At 40.2% G+C, this 25,771-nt stretch overlaps 1 protein-coding gene across 1 annotated transcript in view; it reads right to left on the minus strand.

The window, feature by feature from the left end:
- Nucleotides 1-23,440, minus strand: part of LOC136881937 (uncharacterized) — a 664,911-nt gene extending 641,471 nt beyond the window's left edge. Inside the window, exon 1 of the mRNA XM_067154398.2 lies at nt 22,706-23,440. Within this exon, the coding sequence (XP_067010499.2) occupies nt 22,706-22,985 (280 nt within the window). The 5' untranslated portion in view covers nt 22,986-23,440. The remainder of the gene's footprint in view (nt 1-22,705) is intronic.
- Nucleotides 23,441-25,771: the final 2,331 nt, after the last annotated feature.

The raw sequence follows: 25,771 nt of genomic DNA on the forward strand, positions 1-25,771 counted from the left end.
ATAACTCTTAACTTTAAATCGTTATAAATTGAGTCTAACCATCTTCATCTTCGTCTGCCTCTACTTCTCTTACCCTCCATAGCAGACAGCATTATTCCCCTAGGTAACATATATTCCTCCTCCATTCGCCTCAGATGACCCCACCGCCAAATCCGGTTTATACGTACAGCTTCATCCATAGAGTTCATTCCTAACTCAGGCCTTACCACCTCATTCCGAGTAGCCTCCTTCCATTGTTCCCACCTGCTTGTACCAGCAATCATTCTCGCTACGCTCATGTATGTTCTAACTTATGATTAAGATGTCCTGAGTCCACGCAGCTTTCACTCCCGTAAAGCAAAGTTGGTCTGAAAACAGACTGATAGTTTCGTTCGGGAGATGACTTCTTTCTTACAGAATACTGTTGATCGCAACTGCGAGTTCACTGCATTAGCTTACCGCACCTTGATTCAATCTCAATTATTATATTATAATCCTGGGGGAACACACGTCCTAAATACTTGAAATTGTCCACCTGTTCCAGCTTTCTACTCCCAGTCTGATATTCAATTCTCTTGGATGTCTTACCTACTGACACCACTTTAGCCCTGGAAAGGCTAATTTTCATACCATACTCATTGCACGTATTTTCAAGTTCCAAGATATTAAACTGCAGGATTTTGGCACAATCTGCCATTAGTACCAAGTCGTCAGCACAGGCCAGACTACTTATTATATTTTCACCTAACTGAATCCCTCCATGCCACATTTTTACCTTTCAGTATATGATCCATGTAAACTATGAACAACAAAAGTGAAAGATTACAGGCTTGTCTAACAGTGGTGAGATATAGTAGAATGACATCAGGGTACGAATAAGTTAGTTTAAGTACCTTGAACCAAGAACTCATTCTACCATCAATTCTCACCGCAACCCAATTGATAACATAAATTCCTTTGATCGACTTTAATAACCTACCCTTAATCCCATAGTTCCCCAGTACGACAAACATCTTTTCCCTCGGTACTCTAGATCTCCGTACTTATTTTTGAACCATGTGCCTGACAGTCTACCTTTAAGCGTCAGTCACAACATGAGGTTCGATTGTTAATAACGACCATCTTCGAAATAATTTTCGTGATTTTCACCCTCTACTCCACGAAGATGCTACGACTGATGTCTTCACAGCCCCGACTAAAAAGAGATAAACATACTTGAAAGTACACCTCTGATACAATTCTCGCATTGCATGTGCAAGAACCGTGAGGTTCCAATGCCTAAAAAATAAATAGTATCTTTAAAATTCACTAAAACACCAATCTAGCGTTTTGCATTCGCACTACGGAGCTGTAGGAATATTTACATGGACAGAGGGGTGGCAACCAATTATATAACTTTTTGTACCAAACTATACAGTGGGTAGTTCATTAAATAATATTGAATGTATCACATTTCTGAAAAAAAAAAAAGCAACTTACAGTATTCTTCTAGATCAGGGCTACTAAAACTAAGTGCTGGACCAAGCGTGTTAGCCGTGCGGTTAGGGCCGCGCAGCTATGAGCTTGCATTTGGGAGATAGTGGTTTCGACCCCAGCGCTGAAGATGGTTTTCTGTGGTTTCCAACTTTCACACCAATAAAAGGCTGGAGCTTTACCTTAATTTAGGCTACGGCCGCTTCTTTCCTTCTCTTAGTCCTTCAATGGGCTATGCCATCGTCGCTATAAGACATATATGTATCGGTGCGACGTAAATCAAATTGTAGAAAAGATGTCTACGTTTTTGGAAGCGACATGCGGTTCGTCACGGCTTCTTCTGTGACCTGCTAAACTGAAGTCATTTCACTACCATTCATGCAGTTTTCTTTCTAGTGTTTATAATGAACAACTTCAATTTCAGCTGAAAGTATTTAACGACAACACTCTGTATATCATTAATAAGTTCATCTTTCCCATATAACACCAGTTTCGAGTCAGTTGGAGTCTCTGAATAATTCACTCACGTCAATTTTCTCCTCTGGAAATTTGCGCATTCATCGCAGAGCAAACAAACTAGTATTTCAAACGTCTGACGACGACAATAGCCAGCTTACTTCCGCATAGTAAATTACGTCACCAACTTAAAGTTCAATACACCAGTTACACACATCCCATTAGGTGAGAAATTTTGACTGCGCTTATACACCTATTGCTTAAAACTTTACAAAACTGTCCGACACACCATACATATTCATTCGAAATCATTACCAACAACCTTACTTCCATTTTGATATTCCGTATTCCATTTTATTTAATTTTATTAAACTGATCATGCGGTCTACGTACAATCACTCAAATTCAATGCTGGCCTTGCATGTAAAAATAAGATATATAAAATATCATTCGTACATTTTCTCCGCTACAGGAAAAAGCGAAGCATCAAGGATATGTTTTGGGCTTAGACGAGAGAGCGATTACAGATTCTTTGGTTTTTGCCCTCTCAGTAGCCTCACACGACATCTTAGAGGTACAGATATTGCGTCCTTTTATTCCACCCACAGTGGAGATAAAGCGTTCCAATAAATGGAAAGAAAATATAATGTATCCACAAAAGAATGTTAAGGCTCATGAATTGTGGGAAAATTAAATACACTCTAGACATTGAAAATATATTAGTACTAGCGAATGTACCCGTGCTTCGCTACGGTATTCTACATTGTATTCGAATATCGAAGTAAATAGTGTACATGCAGTAAATAAGATTGTTTTAAAATTGCATGCCTCTTAGCGTTATCCGAGAAAGAGCATGGGGAGGTCCCCGTACGTTGTTTCCAATGTAAAGTAAAGGAAAGTAAAGTGTTTATTACGGATTTGTGATATAACGGCAGGCTCACTTGCCTACTGCCATTCACAATCGAGTTGGGAAGTTGACATTATAATTGCAGGCCCCATTGCCTACTACGCGGACAGAATCGATTTGGGGAGTTTTCGTTAAATCGGCAGCCCCCCTTTCCTACTTCCAGACAGATTACAGTTGAGACGTTTTTATTATAATGGCAGGCAATTACCGCACTATCACTCGAAATTGAGTCGCGCAGTTATCATTATAATGCCAGGCCCATTTTCCTACTGCCAGCCAGCTTACTGCCAGTCACACCAAGTTGGTGAGTTTCCATCAAAATAGCAGGCCACTATGCATAATGCCAGTCATATTTTAGATGAGGACATTTCTTTACGATGGCGGGCACCCTTGCCTACTGCCAAACACAATCGGGTAGGGGAGTTTTACACAAAACTGCATGCTCACTTGCCTTCTGCAAGTCAAATCGAGAAGTGAACTATTCATTAGAATTATAGGCATTCCTTACTAATGACAGTTACACAGGAGTTGGAGAAGGAACCTTTTCCTACTGCCAGTCAAAGTCGGTGTGGGGAGTACTGATTACAATAGCAGACCCACCCTTTCTCGATCGCTACAAATCGACATCCGTGAATATATATAGATCGACATACGAAAGTATATGAGTGTTTACAATATTGAAGACCTTCATTTACAGATTAACTGCTACTAAACGTACGTCATATCGACAAAGGATTATACCATAAGACACGCCGGATTTAGTGGCCTAAATGGCTGGTCCCATGATATGTCGTCTATTCTTGGGTCAGATTGAGTTAGAAACGTGGAACAGGGTAAAGTTTTTGTAAGATTATCTCACATTACATTAACATTACATTACTTTCCGGATAATTATGTGACAGCTACGTATATAGCATTTGGCTCATATATGGCTACTGGGTGGGCCAATTTTCGTGAAGAGATTGATGATTCTGTATTTCATGTAAGTAATTGAAATTATGTATTATGCATGTGAAAATTCCAAATTGACTTAACATCAATTAATAGAGAAAAATCAGACGTAAAATGGATACAGATACGGCAAAAAATCATAAGACCAAGGTTGTAGATCATTCCAAATTGAACGGAGATTGTGCAATCCGTTATGTGATAGGAATTTCCGAAAGTGTGCACCATCATTAAAATTGCCTGCATATTTCGATATTCCTCGGGGATAAAAAGTGAAAAATTTAATGATCTTGGTAGTTTTCCGTTCGTTACAGGCTAAAACGTGCAATTTTGTCAAATTTCAATTATCTTCTTTTTCTTCTGGCAGATTATGCCGCAATCTGGATTTTGGGCGAGGCGGGTAAAAATTAGGACTTTCAGGAAACTAAACCAAAAAATTATGCAGATGGTCATTATTACCCCTTAAACGGAAAGCTGTGCGAAAATTTCGCCAAAATAGTCGATGTAGAGGCACACAGTCGTTACGGTTTGATTTATATAGATAAGGAATCTGCTCCATGTAAAACACCTTTTGGGCTATGTCCGCTGGACTTAACCTGCAAAACTGACCATTCATGATATCTCCCTTATTAATCCTCCTGACGAAAAAATGCACATGAAAAAAAGGTTTAGAGGTGGAATTCCATCACGTTTGTTCGATTTCCAGTCAGGTTGGTCTTGTTCTGTATATATTGTGAAAGAGTAAAATCACCATTTCGGTTCCCTATAGACCGCCAGTCATTCCGGAACATGAAATGTTATTTACGTTTAAAACTTACCTTTGGACAGGTGGATGCTAAATATAAATTTTGGTTCGAATGTCTTCAGTAGTTTTCAAGTTGTAAGGAATACGCTTTACACGCACCCGCTCGTGAGTTAAGTCCGATGGGACTTGTACAGAAAAACGGTCCGTTAATGATATCTCCCTTATTAATCCTCGTATCGAAATGATGCACATGAGAAAAAAGGTTTAGAAATTAATTTCTATCAAGGTAAGTAGATTTCCATTAAGTTTGGTTGTGTATATTTTTTGGAAGTGCAAAATCACTGTTTCGGTTTCGTATAAATCCCCAGTCAGTTCAGGGATTTAGAAACAATATTTGCCCTACAACCTATCAAAGACAGGTGTATTCTAAATATGAGTATTGGTGGAAATACATCGAGTAGTTTGTAGCACTCGCGTACATACGGCGTAATTAAGCAAGAAAATAATACAGTTAAGAAAGTTGAAAGTAATAGAAAATGGATTATAACTGAGGACAGCCGGATAACGACAAATATGTAAATGCCAAGTGAATGTATTGGAAAATCAAATGCCCCTCAATAAATTATGCTAGTGTGAGTTATGGATATAATAAAGCGGTAACAGAGGAGAAATTTAGGTCCAGTGATTCTTAGGTAAACAAATAATAATAATAAGATGACTAATGGTGTTATTACTTAATCTATTCGAGGGCGGTTATAACCTCCAACGATATTCCGCCAATATCCCGCAGATGGGCCGATTGACGCCTCCCTTGCCATCTACCCAAGGAACAACCACGAATTTAACAGCATGAAGAGGAAAATGGCAATACGTTACTTCCCTACTGGCATGCAGTCAGAGACGTTGCCGTGGTAACCTGTAGGTTCGTTGTCGGTCTGTCGGTCACTAAATGCAGAGCATGATACCAGCAGAAAATTGTAAATTTCTCCGTCATGTGAAGAGTAAGGTAAATTATGAACATAACGAAAGTTGTTTATAATCAAGAGACGTTTCACGTACGGTAAACGAAGTTTACAGAAAATAAATAGTATAAGAGAAAATGGAGGAAAACCAGTCTGGTTTTCCTATAAACACCCCGTATATTCAAAGTGATATACATATCGGAACCTTCCCCGGGATGAGTATACTCTAAATATGAAGTTTGGTTGAGATCTATCCAGCCGTTTCGACGTGATGGTGGAAAAACCATTCTGGTTTTCCTATAAACCCCCGTCTTTTCAAAGATCTTAAATTAATGATACGCATATCGAAACCTTCCTCGGGATGAGTATACTCTAAATATGAAGTTTGGTTGAGATCTATCCAGCCGTTTCGACGTGATGGTGGAAAAACCATTCTGGTTTTCCTATAAATCCCCCGTCTATTCAAAGATGTTAAAATGATATGGATATCGGAACCTTGCTCGGATGATTATATTCTAAATATGAAGTTTGGTTGAGATCTATCCAGCCGTTTCGACGTGATGGTGGAAAAACCATTCTGGTTTTCCTATAAACCCCCCGTCCATTCAAAGATTTTAAAATGATATGCATATCGAAAACCTTCCCCGGGATGAGTATACTCTAAATATGAAGTTTGGTTGAGATCTATCCAGCCGTTTCGACGTGATGGTGGAAAAAACCATTCTGGTTTTCCTATAACCCCCCGTGTATTCAAAGATTTTAAAATGATATGCATATCGAAACCTCCCCCGGGATGAGTATACCCTAAATATGAAGTTTGGTTGAGATCTATCCAGCCGTTTCGACGTGATGGTGGAACAGACAGACAGACAAACAGACACGAAACGTAAAAACCACCAATTCGGTCTTGAGTTGACCTAAAACGGATAAATATTTGAAAAATTGGCAAAAAAAAAAAGAAATTACAGACAGCGGACCCCCTACAATTTTATTTATATAGAATAGTATTACTATTATTAATTTATTTATTTCTTAATCCAGTTACCCTCCAGGGTTGGTTTTTCCCTCGGACTCAGCGAAGAATCCATAATCCCACATCTACCGCCTCAAGGGCATTGTCCTGGAGAGTGAGACTTTGGATCGGGATTACAACTGCGAGGAGGACCAGTGCCTCGCCCAGGCGGCCTCACCTGCTATGCTGAATGGGGGCCTTGTGGGAGGATGGGGAGATTGGAAGGGATAGACAAGGAAGAAAGAAGGAAGCGGCCGTGGCCTTAAGTTAGGTACCATACAGGGATTGGCCTGGAGGAGAAGTGGGAAACCACGGAAAACCACTTCGAGGATGGCTGAGAAGTGAATCGAACCCCCTATACTCAGTTGACCTCTCGAGGCTGAATGGATCCCGTTCCAGCCCTCGTACCCCTTTTCAAATTTCGTGGCAGAGCCGGGAATCGAACCCGAGCCTCTGGGGATGGCAGCTAATCACACTAACCACTACACCACAAAGGCGAGCATTATTATTATTATTATTATTATTATTATTATTATTATTATTATTATTATTATTATTATTAGCCAGCCCTCTAGTGTAGAGGTAGCGTGCCTGTTTCTTATTCCAAGGCCCTGGATTCGTTTTCCGGCCAGTTCAAAGATTTTAATTCTGGACTGAGGAATAGAATGGTGTTAACTTACGAGATTTGATGATGATTATGATGATGATGATGATGCTTGTTGTTTTAAGGGGCCTAACATCGAAGGTCATCGGCCCCTAATGGTACGAAATGAAAGAACAAAAATTGCAAAGGCATCCACTGACCAAAATAAAAATAAAATATGGCATGAAGAATGAATGGATGGACAGGAACTCAACAAAACACAAAACAAACAAACAAAAACCGATGGATCGGACTCAATACAGATCGAAAATAACATTATTACCGACCAAGGAACCACTTATAAAGCACAATGATGCTTGGTGTCTAAAGGGGGTGCAAAATCCACGTCTAAGGCCCCACAGAATGGTACATGTCGCGAGTAAAATAGAACCATGGTATGTGTCATGTTGGGGGTATTAATCAGAAGTAGCGAAGACTCACGGTGTTCCACAAAAGATGGTACTACTCACAAGTATTGCAATACGTACAAGTAACGCAGACCTATGGTGTGACTCACACAATGGCCCAACATAGAGTCAACGCAAACCCAGAAGGTTCCCCACCTAGGTGCACTAAACACGGGCGCCGGTATTCCCGTGGTGTTCCTCACATAGTGGGTACTAATCACAGGCAACGCAGACCCACGGTGCTGCTCATATAGTGGTACAACTCACAGGCTACGCCCAGACCCGCGGTGTTGCACACATGGGTACGACGCACGGGTACTGGAATCCACCAGGCCAGGCTTTTACTGCTACTAATCACAAACCTATTTCGTACCGAATTTAGTGGTACTACTCGCAAGTACAGGCAACCTATGGTGTTCCCCACGTGATGGTACGATTCAAAATTAGTTTCATGGTTCTAATTCAGTCAGCCCTTGGTCGCCCCTTTTAGTCGCCTCTTACGAGAGGCAGAGGATACCGCGGGTGTATTCTACATGTGCGTCCCCCACCCGCAGGGGGTAGTGTGTTTGGTCCGCGAGAGGTATTTTATTTCCCTCAAGTCCGCCGGCAAGCCGGTTAGGACCCCCCTATCCGCCACCTGGGACGCGCCACGTGGGAGCATCACCTCTCCCCCTGCTACGCCTGCGTAGCAGGTTCGTGGACTTACGAGATTTTCTCAAGCTCTTAGTTACAGGAAGAAAGCACACTGTGAGAAGAAGACGCTGCTTGCCATGGTTACAACAGTGTCGGGAAATTGATGACACTAATTCCAGATCGACCAACAGCGCAAAAGCATATCAATGTTAAAAAGTTCAGGTGGCCTTGCTCGAAATGAACCAACTTCTGGCAATGAGGCACTACAGGGGACCATGTATTGTTGGTTGCCTATTCGTGAGGAGGGGCAGGAGCACAGCTCCAGGAAGGAAGTTAGCTGGGTATCTTTGCCGGACTGAAAGGCTAACGGCAGTAAAGGGCTAGTCTTGTGAGCGCAAAGTGGTGAGTTCGAACCTGGTATTTGAATGTGCTGAAATACGTCAGCCTCGTGTCGGCAGATTTGCCTGGCTTTCTGTCTGATAGCCATTTTATTTCTTATGACATTACTCTCGACAGTATCAAACCAAATGTTGAGCAAAATTTATTATTAGAAGATGTTAAATAATTGTAATGGTTTTATATTTTATGTATTGCATTTAACGCAGCCTGTTCGTATGCGGATTTGTATATCTCGTTGTGTATTGATCAGTCATTTTATCAATTTTTCAGTACGGTTCACTATAATTAGTCTTTTTATACTGTAGAGTATATTAATGAATAAGTAAATAAACTCGTATCAATCAACGTCCCATGGGAAATATTTATGATAATCGTGGTTGCACCTGTCAAAACCACTGTGTAACTATATCGTTGAAGAAATACTGACCCACAGAAAATATGTCATTAAAAAGAAGAATTCCTGTAGGTAACTTTGACAATATTGAACATTAGTTGACAGAATCATACCGGCCAAAGTTACAAACCGAAGTATTTCACACAGCGGATTTCACAGGCACAACAGTAGTACGTAAATTCTATAGTGTTGTCCACACAGTTTTTCAAGTTATTTAGGTTTTAAATGGACACACTACAATTTTTTTTACGGAAGAGTACAATATCTGATCATTTATTTCAGTTGCAAATTAAGCTGTGAAGAATTTGCGTTCCATTATTCATCAACACTGACATTGCTTTCACTATGACGCATTGTACAAGCTTCCTCCTATTTACTACTGACATAGTATATATATAATACAAGGCAATCCAGATAAGATTAATTGGTTTCCTTCTTATCTGAAGGATATTTAGTTATTCACACATCTTTAAACACACCTAAGCATGTTATTTTTATATATTTTTGTGAAGCACATAGATAATATTGTTAAAGATTGTTAAATTGATGCTATAGGATCTGGAATGTAAATCACTGAAACACACTGTTAAATTACGAAAAGCAGTATTGCCCTGTGACCAGTGTAGTAGTGACGTCCATAACTGTGACTAAATGCTCTCCGCTATGACATCTGACTTGTCCATACTGTAAATCGATAGCGGGAGGCGACACTCGCGATTTAAATTAAAACTTGGCTCCAATCCCAAAAGAAGAGGACATTCCCCGAAATTCCCTCTAGTCAACACGAATGTTTACCTTTGTCCGATAAGAGAAGATAAGCCCGGGGAAACGAGGATTACTTTCAAATAGGTGTCTGTTTGTTTTCCTATTTTTTTTACAATTTGCTTTACTACGTGCCTACACAGGTAAGTCTTAGGGTAACGATGGGATAGGAAGTTAATTAATTAATGCTATTTGCTTTATGTCAACACAGATAGGTCTTATGGCGAGAATGGGATAGGAAAGGCCCAGGAATGGGAAGGAAGCGGCCGTGGCCTTAATTAAGGTACAGCCCCAGCATTTGCCTGGCGTGAAAATGGGAAACTATGGAAAACCATCTTCAGGGCTGCCGACAGTGGGGTTCGAACCGACTATCTCCCGATTACAGGATCCTGGCCGCACTTAAGTGACTGCAGCTATCGACCTCGGTGTGAAGGAAGTGACCGTGGCATTTATTAAGGTACAGCCCCAGCATTTGCCTGGTTTGAGGTATGTACCTGTTATCTTGCATTCAGAATATAGTGGGTTTCAACTCACTATCGGTATCCTTAAGATGGTTTTCCGTGGCTTCCTATTTTCACACCAGGCAAATCCTGAGGCTGTCGCTTTCCTTCCATTCATATACCAGCCCCGTCTCGCCTCATCGTCGCCATAATACTCCTCTAAGATGGTTGCAACACGGAACAAATACCGTAATCAAAAATTGAAAGGCGCAATATTTCGGAGTGTTTTTCTAATACTAAGAAATAGTTATAACTCATGCAATACTCAATGAAATCTGACCATGCGTAGTGTGTACTAAAACTCAATGGCAAAACTTCAGTGATAGATTCCTCATACAGAAGGAAGATAAAAAGGATATGACTAGGGCCCTGCCTTTTAACCATTAATAGGTTAGACTGCAAACATACTGAAGCGGGTAACAAACATAATCCTGCACAACTGTCATGCTATCAGCTTTGCATAAACATTAGGGGTGCGGCCCATCCGAACCCCTAGAATTTAGAGAAATAACAACGAAGAAGTTGTACAACTATATTCTCCGGTAACAATATCAAGTGGTGGTGGTGATTATTGTTTTAAGAGGAAGTACAACTAGGCAACCATCCTCTATATAACACTAATCAGAAGGAAAAATGGAAGGGATCCGATACTTCGAAGAATGAAGATATCGGTCAAAGAAAGACAAGGGCCACGAAGGGCGTCAAAATGAAAGACTCCCTAGCCCTCGCAAACCTAATAGCGTCGGGGTCAGAAAAGAACAAGAGTTGACCAAGGGAGGTCGGATAGGATAGATCAAAGTGAGGAGCCTGACACAAGTAAGTGGAAGCAATGCCAGGACTCAGCTGAGGGCCCCGTGGTCGCCAACCCACGCTCCAAAGTTCAGAGCCCCTGGGGCTAACAATATCAAGCCCCTAAAATCTTGAAGACGGCACTGATTGGCATCGTGGTTGGAGGAATGCATCGAATTGTGCACTTCCCGAAACATCTCGGGCACCTGGTACACGATAAAATACCCACAAATACAGTAGTATGCTACACCGAATCCATATGAAAGGAAACGATTTGTGCACGTTATGCAGGAACTGTAGTAATACCCATGGGCGCCCGCAGGATCTTTTCCAGGGGGGGGGGGCACATTAACAATTTTCTTGAATATAAAAACCAATATAACGTCAGCAACATTAAATTGTTTACAGAAACTTCCAGTTATAACATATGCTAGCTGACTGTCAGTAATTTCAGTTTATGAAATAATCTAGTATGATATTAAACAATTGAACATCAACATTTTTAGAATTCCAGGGGGGGGGCAAGTGCCCCCCCTTGCCCCCCCCCCCCTTGCGGGCGCCCATGGTAATACCATACATCACAGACTTGCTCAGTGTGAAATCATCCAGCAAGTATGGATAACATTTAGGAGGCTATTACGAACCGTTATAAATCAGTCAGACATCTACATTGCATCTGACAGGTTAATCCATCCAGCCTTCAGTTTGAGGCCGTCTGAATCGAACAGTGCATTAGTGTTGCCACTAGGGTGTTCAGTGCACAACGTGTTACACACTAAAAGTCCTGGAAGTGAAGAAGTTATCTTCCCGGATATAAGTTTCTGGATAAGGAAGCTCTTACTTGTCCGAAGAAAAGGAAGTGCCTCGAGAAATATGGCAGTAAAGTAGCTGGCGTACGTTAACCAAGTGCAAGCGCGGTTTAACAAAATGAATGCTCCAGTATTACAGTGTGGACGTGAAAAGGAAATGTAAGAAAGGAACAGTGACTGTATTGAATGTGCTTAATTACATGAAATTACCGGTAGTTAAAAAATGTTTTGATTTTTCTGGTTCAGCTAATTTATGTTCAATTACTAATTTGTTGTTTGTCAGTAAAAGAAAAGTAATTCAGAGGGGGCTAAAAGACTGCAAACCTACTGAAGCGGGTAACACGTATAGTCTATCCTGCACAACGGTCATGCATTGAGCTTTGCATAAACATTAGGGGTGCGGCCCATCAGAACTCTTAGAATTTATGTTACTCTCGCTACATACATTCCTAATAACCAAATTAGTTTACATTCTAAAAATATCACTGCTTAGAAATCCGGGGTCTACATATGACAACATGGGATCGAAAATGCTTATTTACAGAGTTTTCGGATCTGTAGTAATCTGACACTATCAACACTGTTACACTGAATATGATTGAGCTGCCAGCTGGAACACACTGTTCACGCATTACATTAAATATTCAAAGTGAGCTCCTTCTAACTGAATACACGCCTACGCTAGTTTTTGAGTGCCAAAAACAATAAGAAATGCCCGTGTTTTGCGTACTGTCTGACAGGCTGCTATAGTGCCCGCACGCGGAGTTGATTCATCATCCACAGCAGTCGAATACATGACAGATTTTATGTGTCCTCAGAGGAAAACGTTCAGAGGATTAAAGTCAGAAGAGTGTGATGGCCAATCATAGGTCTGATAACTCTACAGTTATAAATTTCCGAACCCATGCAGAAATACCCTTTTCTTCTTCACTATTTGAACCCCACAGTCGGCAAACCTAAATAAGGTTTTCCATGATTTCCCATTTCAACAGCAGTCAAGTTCTGTGACTGTACCTTAATTAAGGCCACGATCTGTTCCTTCCCATTTCTAGACCTTTTCTATCCTATCGTCGCCATAAGACCTGTTTCTGTTATTTACACAACTGCCATTTAATCTTCAGATACATGTTCCGAAAAGAATGACGTAAACTTATAACTTTAGTGGTCGTTGCGTACAATATTTTATTTCACAGTATGGCGAATTTGCATATTTTAAATTAAATGAATTTAATTATTAAATTATCTTGATTCGTCACGAGGCAGATCGTCTGAGTTTGATCCATTCACTGACGTTTTCTTGTTTTGTTGCTCGTGATTTCCTATGAAAGATCTAAGAGGAGTGGACGTGCGATTATGATGTAATAAAACATAAATATTAATGTTATTTGAAGCAGCGATAGTCAGCTAAGCTATCAGAGTCGTAAGTATGGTTCCCTGGTCCTGGATTAATGAAAGTAATACGAACTTTATGATACACAGTGATATATGCGATAGTTATATGTTAGAAATGGAATAACCTATATATCAATTAGTATTCTGATGGTGGCAGATTACTTGCGCTGAGTATGCAGAGACGCCGTTTATTCTGTAGATGGGTGCAGATCCACAGTGCTGCAGTCAGGCAGAGAAATAACTCAACAAGGTTAAGTTCGGTGTTCATTGATTCACGATCTCTCTGATTATCGGTGTTTACATTACTGTGTAGTAAAGTTCAACCAATCAGAGAAGATTTGTAATAAAACAGTGCAGACAGTAATGACAGTACCGTAAAGTGTCCTTCACCGTTCTTTTTTTAGTAGGGGAAGAAGACAATTACGTCATAGTACGAAATAAGGCATACTGTAAAAATCAATTCCTAAAGTCTTGTCGTTAAAGTTTGATACACCTTGTGCAGTTAGGTGTAAGTGTTAAGAGAAAAATATCTTCGATATTATAGGACAGACGTTTTAACACTAGTTGACAGTTCATAATGTTATAAATTTTTCATAAACTTTTCCCACACGTCTAACAATGGAATCCTTCGTGACCAAAACCTCAACCCCACCCACCTCATTTGATCCCCTCCCCTACTGGACAGTCCTACCTTTTCTGACAGCTTCAAAAGCTACCTTCTTCTCAATTTTCTCGCTTCCATGACCCTGATCCATCTGTCTTATCCTATCCTCTGCTCTATATTTTTCCTTTCTCACCTTTTCCCTTCCTGTACATATCACGCACTGCCACTCGTGAAAATAGCGGGCAATTACTTAACTTACAAGAGGAAACATTGCGGCTCCCACACGCAGCAGGACACACACTTGCGGTTCAGCGTGTTCATTTGCGTGCTCTTCGTTGTGTCTGGTGTTTTACTACGACGCGGGTAATCAGCAATAGCACTAAGCCCAGGCCAAACAAACTCAAGGTCTCCCACACAGCAGCAAACTCGTTCCTTCGACATGAATAGCCGTACCATATAACAAGGTAAAAGAAGGGAGTTTCGTTGTTGAGTTCCTTCATTGCGAGCATCATCGCAGAGCACTTTCATTTACGTCGCACCGACACGCAACGATGGGACACACTAATATAAGTGGACAAATCAGAAACATAAATCATATATAACCCTGAAAACTCAAAAATCTCATAAGACAAAATCTATCAACAGAAAAAAGAAAAAAATCAGAACAAACTTAACGCCAATCTTACCTGATAAGAAATTGTCTGAGATACAGCACGAAGACCTCATAATAAAGCATTACTTGAATTAGAGGATCAACTCGCAATCATTAGAGTATAAACCCCAAGACTCGTGTACACTAGAAAAACCGAAATACCTAGATTAAATATAAACAACTTCGTCATAAATGGACAAACCATTCATGTCAATAAAGCTAAAAATCACACTAGGAATGGAAAGGAATCGACCTTGGCCTTAATTGAAGTACAACCCCAGAAAATGCCTGGTACGAAAATGGGAAACCACGGAAAACCGTTTTCAGCGATGCCGACAGTGGAGTTCGAACTCGCTATATCCAGAATGCAAGCTGGTAAGTACATGACGCAAGCCACGCAGCTGATCGCTCGGTTCCAGTGTACTTAAATCTCAGCCGTAGACGCCCAAGAGAGTTTCGGTTTACTCGGTCTGCCATCTAGTGGGCCTAGAGTAAAACGGAACGTCAAAATTGAGAGCAGACAGCCAGATGGCGTCAAATTGAAATGTCTGCACACGGTCGCTGAGGCCATACGATTATTATTATTATTATTATTATTATTATTATTATTATTATTATTATTATTATTATTATTATTATTATTATTATTATTATTATTATTATTGTACTTACTGTATATAAAGTTTTATCCGATGCTGTAACGTGTGCTCATTTGAAAACAGTGACGCTGGTCTATATACGGTGGGTACCATCCGAGCATTCCTCAGAGATTTTAACTTATCTCATGCAATCTGGTCTGGCTGCTATAATTTGTCACTGATTTTCGAGATGGTTCTTTTCTTGTAAGAAATCGGTAGTTGGCTCTTAGGGCGCGGTTTTCGCTGGGATCGATTTCCTCGCCCGACTTTCGTCGTCTCGAACTTAATTGTACAACATCAATGACGTGTCCATGCAGAGAGTATGGTTTTAATAGATCTATATCTTAATCGTCTCTGCCCCTCGAATGCTGTCAACATCAGAGAACTCATTCACCTTTTCATAAACCAGCTTATCCACATTATCAAAAATGTCGGGAAATCTTTCGATTTTAAAAAATCAAAAAATACGAAATTAGATGTAAATCTTACGAATTATCCTCCGTCCTCACTTCATGGATAGTATTAACCATCCTACAACTTGAGGAGTGGGGAGCACTTTGGAGTACAAAGGACCCCTATTTATTATTATTATTATTATTATTATTATTATTATTATTATTATTATTATTATTATTATTATTTCTTCTCTCTTAATCAGTTTAACTTCCAGGGTTGGTTTATCTCTCGGACTCAGCGAGGGGTTCCATCTGTACCGCCTCAAGTGCAGTGTCCCGGTGCGTGACACATTGATCTGGGGATGAAACTCGGAAGGAGAACCAGTACTTCTCCCAGGTGGTCTCATCGGCTATGCTGAACAGGGGCCTTCTTGGGAAAGGGAAGATCGGAAGAAATAGACAAGGGAGAGGGAAGGAAGCTGCCGTGGCCTTAAGCTATGTACCATCTCGCTATTTGCCTGGAGGAGAAGTGGGAAAACATGGAAAACCACTTCCAGGATGACTGAGGTGAGAATCGAACCTGCCTCTACTCAGTTGACCGCCCGAGGCTGCTGAGTGGACCCCGTTCCAGTCCTCGTACCACTTTTCAAATTTCGTGGCAGAACTGGGAATCGAACCCGGGCTTGCGTTGGTGACAGCTAATCACACTAACAACTACACCACAGGGGTGGATTATTATGATTATGATTATTAATAATAATAATAATTTAAATAATGTAATTTGTACTGGAGCAACAATAGAAAGATGTTACTACTTTAGTGATGATGATGATGATGATGATGATGATGATGATGATGATGATGATGATGATTATAATAAAATCAGTGGCGTAACATCCCATTAAGGACCTTGGCCTGCCAAGACGACTACTGCCGAATTAGGTAACGTGCAAATAGTAGAGTTTCATCTGGTCAGTACTGCTCCAACATTAGGCTGTGAAAATAGGAAAGTATAGAAAATCATTTTCAGATGCAAACTAACAGCCAACTCTCTCGGTAAGGAACGTTCATGAAGGAAAGAGAAGAAGAAGAAGACGATGATGATGATGATGATGATGATGATGATGATGATGATGATTTGGGATTTTGCAATCACGGTGCACTCTTAAGAAATTCACATCATCATGCTGTCAGATCAGACACTGCAGGTGCCTTGAAGAAGAAGAGATACAATGTTGACAGCAATCGACGGGCAGACAGGATTAAATTGTATTTAAGCTAAATTATGTTCATGGATACATCACTGATCCTGTAATGGAGACCCATGACAGCCAGGCTCGGGAAGTCGATGCCGTTAAAAAGCGCCTCTACGAGCCAACTATCGATTTCTTTGAAGAAAAGTACCATTCCGAATTAATAACTGTGATTGGCTTAGTTGTAGGTGTCAGAGCGATCGTTTACAATGTGTTTCCTACTTTTTTATATGTTTTAGACATCGCAGTTGGTATTACAGTGCTCAAAGAATGCATTTGCAGATTTAGATGCTATATTTCTGTCATGACATTATTAGTTTATTGCACGATTGTTTTATTAAGTCTGATGTGCAAATACGACTTCTGGGCTGAATTATCAGTCTTCTGTTCAGAGGGCCTTTGACTCGATTTCTACCTGGGTTAATTCCTCTAACTCGGGGACTGGGTGTTTGTGTTCGTCTTGTACACATATTCATTTATAAACAAATCATCACACCATAAATCACCACAGAAACATGCAACAGTGAATAGATCCCTCCACGTAGGTTTGGTGCTAAGAAAGGCATCCCGTCGTAAAACTTAGCTAAATCCATACAAGGTACGTAACAGGGTAAAGACCAAAAACAAGAAGAAGAAGAAGAAGAAGAAGAAGAAGATGATTTATAAATACCAGGACTTGTCTCCATAGTCAATTTGAAGTTCATTAGGTATTCTTTGGCATCATGATAACCAGCAAATGTTGCTGGAGATTTTCAGATAAGTAAATACACACACGTAAATAAATTCAAAGTTTTTGTTCATTTCACGGATTCACTCCAAGTTTGTCGTTTTTAATACCCTACGTTTCACACTTTTTGAAGTGTAATGCGCGATCATTGGAGGTAGAATACTTCAACCTACTACAATCTGCTTTATATCACACCGACACATTTACGTCTTATGGCGACGATTGGATAGGAAAGGGCTAGGAATTGGAAGGAAGCGGCCGTGTCCTTAATTAAGGTACAGCCCCAGAATGTGCCTGGTGTGAAAATGGGAAACTACGGAAAACCATCTTCAGAGCTGCCGACAGTGAGGTTCGAACCCTCTATCTCCCGAATGCAAGCTCACAGCTGCGTGACACTAACCGCACGGCCAACTCTCTATTTCAACCAAATAGCCTACTATAAGTTATTGAATGTACCAACTCAAGGATACTTTTATAGGTATAAATACATGAAAGTACTGGGGAATTACAGTAAGCAATAAACAGAAGATTCCAAACCCTGTTAAATTATTCCAAACCCCAATCCCTCTTCTTACAAACGAATATTTTCCCCGAATTTTGTTCTTCAATTCCGACGTTCTGTTCCTATTATGATCTTCCCTACCCTTAAAAACTCCATTCCAATGCTAATATCATGCCACGCCATCTCTCCACTGACACCTCGGAACATACCGTTTAGTCGAGCAGCTCGTCTCCTTACTTCCAAGTCTTCCCAGCCTGAACTTTACAGCTTTTTCGTAATAGGCTACTATTTTTTTCTGTTGGACATAACTCAGAACAAATCGTGCTTCTTTCCTTTGGATATTTTTCAGTTTTCGTATCAAATAATCCTGGAGATGGTCCCAAATACTAGAACCATACTCTAATTTGTTTTCTTACAAGTTGCCTTACGTCGCACAGACACAGATAGGTCTTATGGCGACGATAGGACTGGAAAGGGCAAGGAGTGGGAAGGAAGCAGCCGTGGCCTTAATTAAGGCACAGCCTGGTGTGAAAATGGGAAACCACGGAAAACCATCTTCAAGGCTGCCGACATTGGAGTTTGAACTCACTCTCTCCCGAATACTGGATAGAGGCTGCACTTAAGCGACTGCAGCTATGGAGCTCTGTAGGCCTAATTGGGTTCTTACGAGTGACTTATATGCTCTCGCTTTTACATACTGACTATTGACAGATTGATTTCTAACCTTTACTTATAACCTCGAAAATATAAGCGGTGAGCACCCCAGAGCTATCCTAGAGTCGGTAGCCCTGAAGGTGGTTATCCGTGGTTTCCCATTTCACACCAGTCATATGCTGTGGCTGTACCTTACCACCACTTTCCCAACCCTAGCCTTTTCCCATCCATCCGTCACCGAAAACCTTCGGTATATCAGTGGAATCTTAAACCAGTACAAAAATCAAACTAACTTCGATTCCTTCAACACAGAGATTAATAATGAGGAGGACTTTCCTCTTGGTGAAACCTAAAACCTGCATTTTCTCTCCGTTTACTAGTCCTTGTCGGCTGCCCATCTCACAATCTTGTCTAGGTATTTTTGCGTATACAATCATATAATGTATGCAGCATAAGCCTTATATGCAATTTCAGTTCTTTACTGTTATCATTAATTATAGGTATAATGGTGCAGTAATATTGCTTTGCAGAAGCTCCCTCTTAATCATTACAGGACAATAATATGCTTCAACTACTCTCAGAGTTCTGTAAGTATAGAATTATTTATAGGCATCATGTAACTAAAATCTATACAAGTTCTGCTGAATTTCAGACTATTAATAATTTCTTAAAAAACTTCAAAATTCAAAGTGTAATGTAATACCTCCAGACTTCTGGAAATATTAGCTTTACGGCTGTTACTGTTATAACAAAGCCATAACCAGCAGCTCGACACTACGTATTTAACACTGGCATTTTATTTCCAAGGCTGTTAACATTAATTGTTATTCTGTAGCATATAATCGATAAATGAAGAATTCTTAGTAAGATAGTCCATAAATATTTTTGAAAATATGGGAAGCGAAGCGTCTCGAAGGATGTTAATATGCGATAATAGCAAATATATCTGAATAGGAGATTTACAGATGCATAATTTAGAATAATATGTATACTTAAAGCAATACTCATAGACACATTTCATCAAATAAATAAATAAATAAATAAATAAATAAATAAATAAATAAATAAATAAATAAATAAATAAATAAATAAATAAATAAATGATGAAACATGGTTGACTTTGGAGTTTAAAGTGAAATCGCTTTCATGTGTTGACATCTCGTTCGTGACATGAGATTTATTTATTTATTATTTATTTATTTATTTATTTATTTATTTATTTATTTATTTATTTATTTATTTATTTATTTATTTATTTATTTATTTATTCGAACATTTTTGTCGGCATTACAGGTTTCCCAAATGAGGAGTGTCTGTTCAGAAGGTGCTATTTTCAATTCAAGAAGAAAATCAGTGTTTTGTACACATGCATTACAGTACTTGAATTCTATCAAATTCCATGGGCAATTCCATGTACCTTTTGTTACACTTTTCTTGTGTTTTCCTACAACTTTTTCATGGTAGAAATAGCTCCTTCGAGATGGCTGTGCGGTCTGGTTCACGTAGCTGGAGATAGTGGGTTCGAACTCCACTGTAGACTGCCCAGAAGATGGTTTTTCGAGGTTTTCTATTTTCACACCAAGCAAATGCTGCGGCTGTACCTTAATTAAGGCAACTTCTCACCCTTTTCTATCCCATAGTGGCCATTAGATCTATCTGTATCGATGCGACGTAAAGCAAATTGTAGGCTACTCACACAAAAATGTTGAGTTCTTGTTAGGTTTAAAGGAAAGTACAACTAGGCTCTAATCGAAAGAGAGAAAGGAAGAGGGCCAGAACTTCGAAGAATAACAGTATCGGCAGAAGAAAGGAATGAACGACTCAGGGCGGAGGAATGAAAGATTCGCTAGGTCTTGCAAACCTAAAACTGTTGCGGGCGGAAAAAAAAATTAGAGTTCACCAAGGGAGGTCAGGTAGGAAAGATGAAAGAGAGGAGATTGACACACAAGTAAGGGAAAGTATTGTCAAACTCAGCTAGAGGGTCCGTGATCGATACCTTTCAGTTATCTGATAACGGAGATACCGTGGTTTTATTCTAACGCCCCCATTCACATAGAGTTTTCAGAGTCCTTGTGTGAATCTATGTTTGTTTTTGGTATGAAGAACGTGCTCTGGAAACTACAATCTGTCACATTAGGATTATAAATACTAATTATTTTTCTATATTACCATCGTCATTTCTTGTGTGGAAACGTTTTCCAGCATTAACAGCTCTTGAGTATTACAAGTTACAAATTGTAGTAACGACTTTAAGCAACCCTATTGTGATAAACATGTTTAAGGAAATTGTCTTTGGTCATTCTAGACTAGACCAAAGGATTCCATATAACCGAAGCGTATTCTAATCTTGATCTATCGAAACCATTATACAGTCTCATCAAAATCGTATAAGAATAGTTATCAAACTATAACGTACCTGCTGTTATTTCGGTCAAAGGCCACTGCTAAAACAGCTCAAAGCGTCAGCGACGGCTTATCAGTAACCATAGCAACAACAATTGAGATATTGTCAGTCAGCCATATAAATAGTAAAATACGTCCATCAAACTGATAATAGAAATGTTAATTCTTGTTTGTAAGGGTAAACTACGGGGTTAACAGTCATTCACAGAAAGAATAGGCTCGTCCTTTCAAAGAATGAAAAAAGAAAATGAATAGTCGTGAAATGCGGGAAAATTAAACATATCATAGGCCTCACAAACCTAATACCGTCGGGGTTGGAAGAGAACAAGTGTTGGCCAAGGGAGATCGGATAGGAAAGCTAAAAGTCAGGAGCTTGGAAAAAGTGGAAATTATGCCAGACTCAGTAAGGGGCTCTAATGTCACCTCGCGCATTGTTCGTAGTTTAGAGCCCTTTAGGGTTACCCTTTTTACCATGGATGTATTTTATCGTCTCCACACCCAGAGGAATTAAGGAATTTACAGTTGATATCTTCTTTCTTTTGGCCTAAATCCTAATTTTATTAATGTCGGCACTGGATATGGATGTGTTCGACTCCTTGGCTGATTTGTCAGCGTTGAGGCCTTCGGTTCACAGGGTCCCGGGTTCGATTCCCGTTTCCATCGTTTGTAATTATTACTCCTGAATGGGGAGCTGGGTGTTTGTGTGTGTCCCAACACTTTCCTCTTCATATTCAGACAACACACTACACTGCCAATCACCACAGAAACACGCAATCGTGTTTACATCCCTCCATAAAATGTTGGCGTCAGGAAGGACATCTGGCTGTAAAACAGGCACAAATCCACATGTGCGACACAGTTCACACCCGCGTTCCCACAGATGTAGGAAAACCAGTAGTAGAAAAATAAGAGTATATATTTGGATATGGTCCAGTTTCACAGCCGGATGCCCTTCCTGACGCCAGCACTATGTTAAGGGATGTAGTGGTTACCAATGTAACGTATTAAGATGAACGCAATTACTCAATCTTCAAACCAGATGAATGAACCATGGACCGGTCGGCGATCTCTGAACTGAAGACCATTTCGCCAAAGTGCCAAACATTCCACAATAATAGTTTAATGATATTTGTGTTTTATTCAGGATTTCCCCCTTTTAATGACCTCAAGAACGCAGTTTACCGAGTAAACTGGCCCACGTAGCCGTTAGCTTGAATTCAGGAGATGGTGGGTTCGAACCCCACTATTAGCAGCCCTGAAGATGACTTTCCATGGTTTCCTAATTTATCACCAGCAAAATGCTGGAACAGTACCTTAATTAAGCCACGGACACTACCTTCCCAATCCTAGTCCTTTCTCGACCTTGCGTCGCCAAACACCTTCGATATGTTATGAGACGTTAAACCAGTAGAAAACAAAGCTATTTCTATCCCATCTATCCTATCTGAATTAGTGCGATATTAAGCCACTAACAAATGAAAATGAAAGAATGCATTTATTGATTCGCGCAAAGGGAGTAGAGAAAAATAAAATCACCGATTCAGTATAATGGATATAATTCCTTGGATTATTATCTTTCGAAGAGAAGTGTTAGGAACACAACTGTTGACAATTTCCTGATCAGTTTGACTGGCCTTCAGGTGATATTAAGGAGGAAAGTGACTTACCTTTGCTGGGAAGTATGCTCCTGACGGTGTTCCCTGTCATCTTGCGTGGTCCACCTCCAGCTACGTATTTCCGGTACAATTCTAGCATGTGCTTGGGAGGTATGATCGGCTTCTTCCTGTTGCCTTCAGTAGACTTGAAAAGGGGTGGCTGAATTTTTAACATTTCTCTGAACACGGACTTAACTGCAGCCTCTTGGCCAGGGTCCAGAGTTTCTTTCCCACTTACTGCTACCACAAAAAGGGTAATCAGTAGAGAAAGCATGGTCGTATATCTCTGCATGGCGCACCAAGATCGCGATCTTTACACTTCGCACGTATTTGCCATAGCATTTAATAGATGGCTTTAATAAGAAGTAAAGTTGTTGGCACAACTAAATGTTTATTTTAGAATTCAATAAGCAGAATCGAAAACACGATTTAGATTTACGAAGTTCAGAAACGAGCCTATGTAAGATAATTAGTTCACTTACATTAATTCTAAAGAAGTATTAATATTGTGTTAACATCAATTTTCAAACTCGTTTTAAAATACTTATGCCAACAAATATATGTTTGAAATCATTCACACATTCTAACTGATAATAAGTTAAATGACAACTATTTTTAGTTCAAATAGCTATGGCGATGAAGCCTACTTCGCTTGTAAACAGAGCCCCCTGTGACGGAGCCGCCACTCGTTACGAACGCTAGGGATCCACGTGTGTCTGAGCGCGTTCACGCTACTCAATTGTTTGCTACAAGCCACAGCGAGTTCGCAGCCAGCACTAACCAGAGCCATCTGAAGCAGCGTCTTTTAGAGGGTCCCGCGCGTCGCATTGGCTGCCGCTTCAGCCAATCACGTGGCCGAGATCATCAGATGCCTGGCCAATAGGACACAGAAGAAGAAGTACCCCACTACCCTGTTGGGTACCACAATACAACACACATCTTCATCTCCCGTAACTTCTCCACACAACTTATCATGTGGACTTAGGGCAAAAGTTCATAAGTCTCAAAACATATTTTTCTTAGGTTAGAGCGTCAAAGTTCCAAATAGATAACGTCTTCATTCGTGGGGCAGTTAGGTTCTAGGTCCCCTCATACTCTTATCCACTGCAAATATGATGAACATAATTAAAATTAAAATTAAATTATTATTATTATTATTATTATTATTATTATTATTATTATTATTATTATTATTATTATTATTTAATCCGTTTACCGTCCAGGGTTGGTTTTGCCCTCGGACTCGGCGAAGTATACCAATACGTCACCCAGGCGGTATCACCTGCTATGCTGAACAGGGACCTTGTGGGGGTATGGGAAGATTGGAAGGGATAGACAAGGAAGAGGGAAGAAAGTGGCCGTGGCCTTAAGTTAGATACCATCCCAGCATCTTCCTGGAGAAGAAGAGGGAAATCACGGAAAAATACTTCGAGGATAGCTGAGGTGAGAATAGAACCCCCCTACTCAGTTGATCTCCCGAGGCTGAGTGGACCCAGTTCCAGCCCCCGTACCACTCTTCAAATTTCGTGGCAAAGCCAGGAGTCGAACCCGAGCCTCCGGGGGTAGCAGCTAATCACTCTAACCACTACTTTAGAGAGCCGGACAAAATTATATAATAGTAACAATAACTACAAACCATGAAAAATAACATAGGCCTAAGTACCCTAGTAGACGGAGATAATAACCAATATTGATAAAGAACTACGTATAGAATATATAAAATGACAATATAAATGAAGATAACAATAAAAGTAAAATGACAACACAAAAACCCAAACCACCATGGCACGATAAACCTGACTGGCTTTGGCCTACCAAGTGGCCGCTGCTCATCCCGAATGTTTGCAGATTATGAGGTGCCGTGTGGTTAGCACGACGAATCGTGTCGGCCATTATTCCTAGTTTTCCTTGATCGATAACAACACAAGAGTGCGTCAAAAATAACCAAGAGACATGTATAAATAAACTTTTCTGCCTGAACAATATGTTATTAATACATTGCACAGTTTCACCCCCTCAACTCATTTCCGCTACCCGATTCTCATTTGTCTGCAACTTGTGTCAACGTCTAACGTTCAAATTACAGAACGTTTGTTCAGCAGCGTTTTTAAACATGTTTCTTTAATTTGTGAGACTATTATGAAGTCTGAATTTATGTAACAAAATTTAGCATGATATTTTTGTTGTATTATAAACTGAATATGACTTTCAATAAATTTAAAACTCAACTACTTGAAATGGTGGTAAAAACTACACTAAAATCCGAGCGCCCGCGCGTGTGTGTGTCCAGGGCTCGATTCACAGCTAGGTCGGGGATTAAAAGTTTAATGGTTAATTCCTCTAGCTCGGGGACTGAGTGTGTGTGCCGTCTTCATAATTAGAATTCATCATAGTTAGGGTCCCATCCTCACAGAGTCCTAGGTCGCCTATAAGGTCTCTCATTCAAAAAAGAACTTTGTACACATAAAATTTTCTATCTGTAAAAAATTACTGCGGGGTAAGACACCCTTAGCACATCTAAGGTGCGGGTGTGGAGAGGGTGACATATCAAAATAATCGGAAACTGGTGCCGAATCCATAGTTTTCAGGGTTGTTGAGGTAGTGTTACTCTGGATGCCGCTAAGTCCAAGTTCAATCCCCCCATCAGCTTGGGGGTTGGGAAGGGGTGAAAAATAAAATGTCTATAATGACTGAGGTTGTGGATGGACGTGTGTATCTTCCAGCATAGTTCTCAACCATACTTGGTACACATATGGCTTACCATCTGGAAAAATGCTGTGGGGTTACGACATCCCTAGGGGTGGGTTGGGAAAGAGGTGATATAAATATAGGCCTAATCGAAAAGGGTCAAATATTAGTTTCGAATTCATAGCTGACGGGTAGGGACACTCACGATGCCGTTTAAGTTCAAGTTCACCCCCCACCCCCCATCGGCGTGGGGGTTGAGAAGGGTGAAAAAGAAAATGTCCCTAATGACTGATATTATGGATGTATGTTCCAGCATAGTCCTCAACGAATCTTGGTACAAGTATGACACTACCTGGAAATAATACTGCGGGGGTTAGACACCGCTAGGGG

The sequence above is a fragment of the Anabrus simplex genome, chromosome 1 (genome assembly GCF_040414725.1).
Source record: "Anabrus simplex isolate iqAnaSimp1 chromosome 1, ASM4041472v1, whole genome shotgun sequence".
In the NCBI taxonomy this organism is placed as follows: domain Eukaryota; kingdom Metazoa; phylum Arthropoda; class Insecta; order Orthoptera; family Tettigoniidae; genus Anabrus; species Anabrus simplex.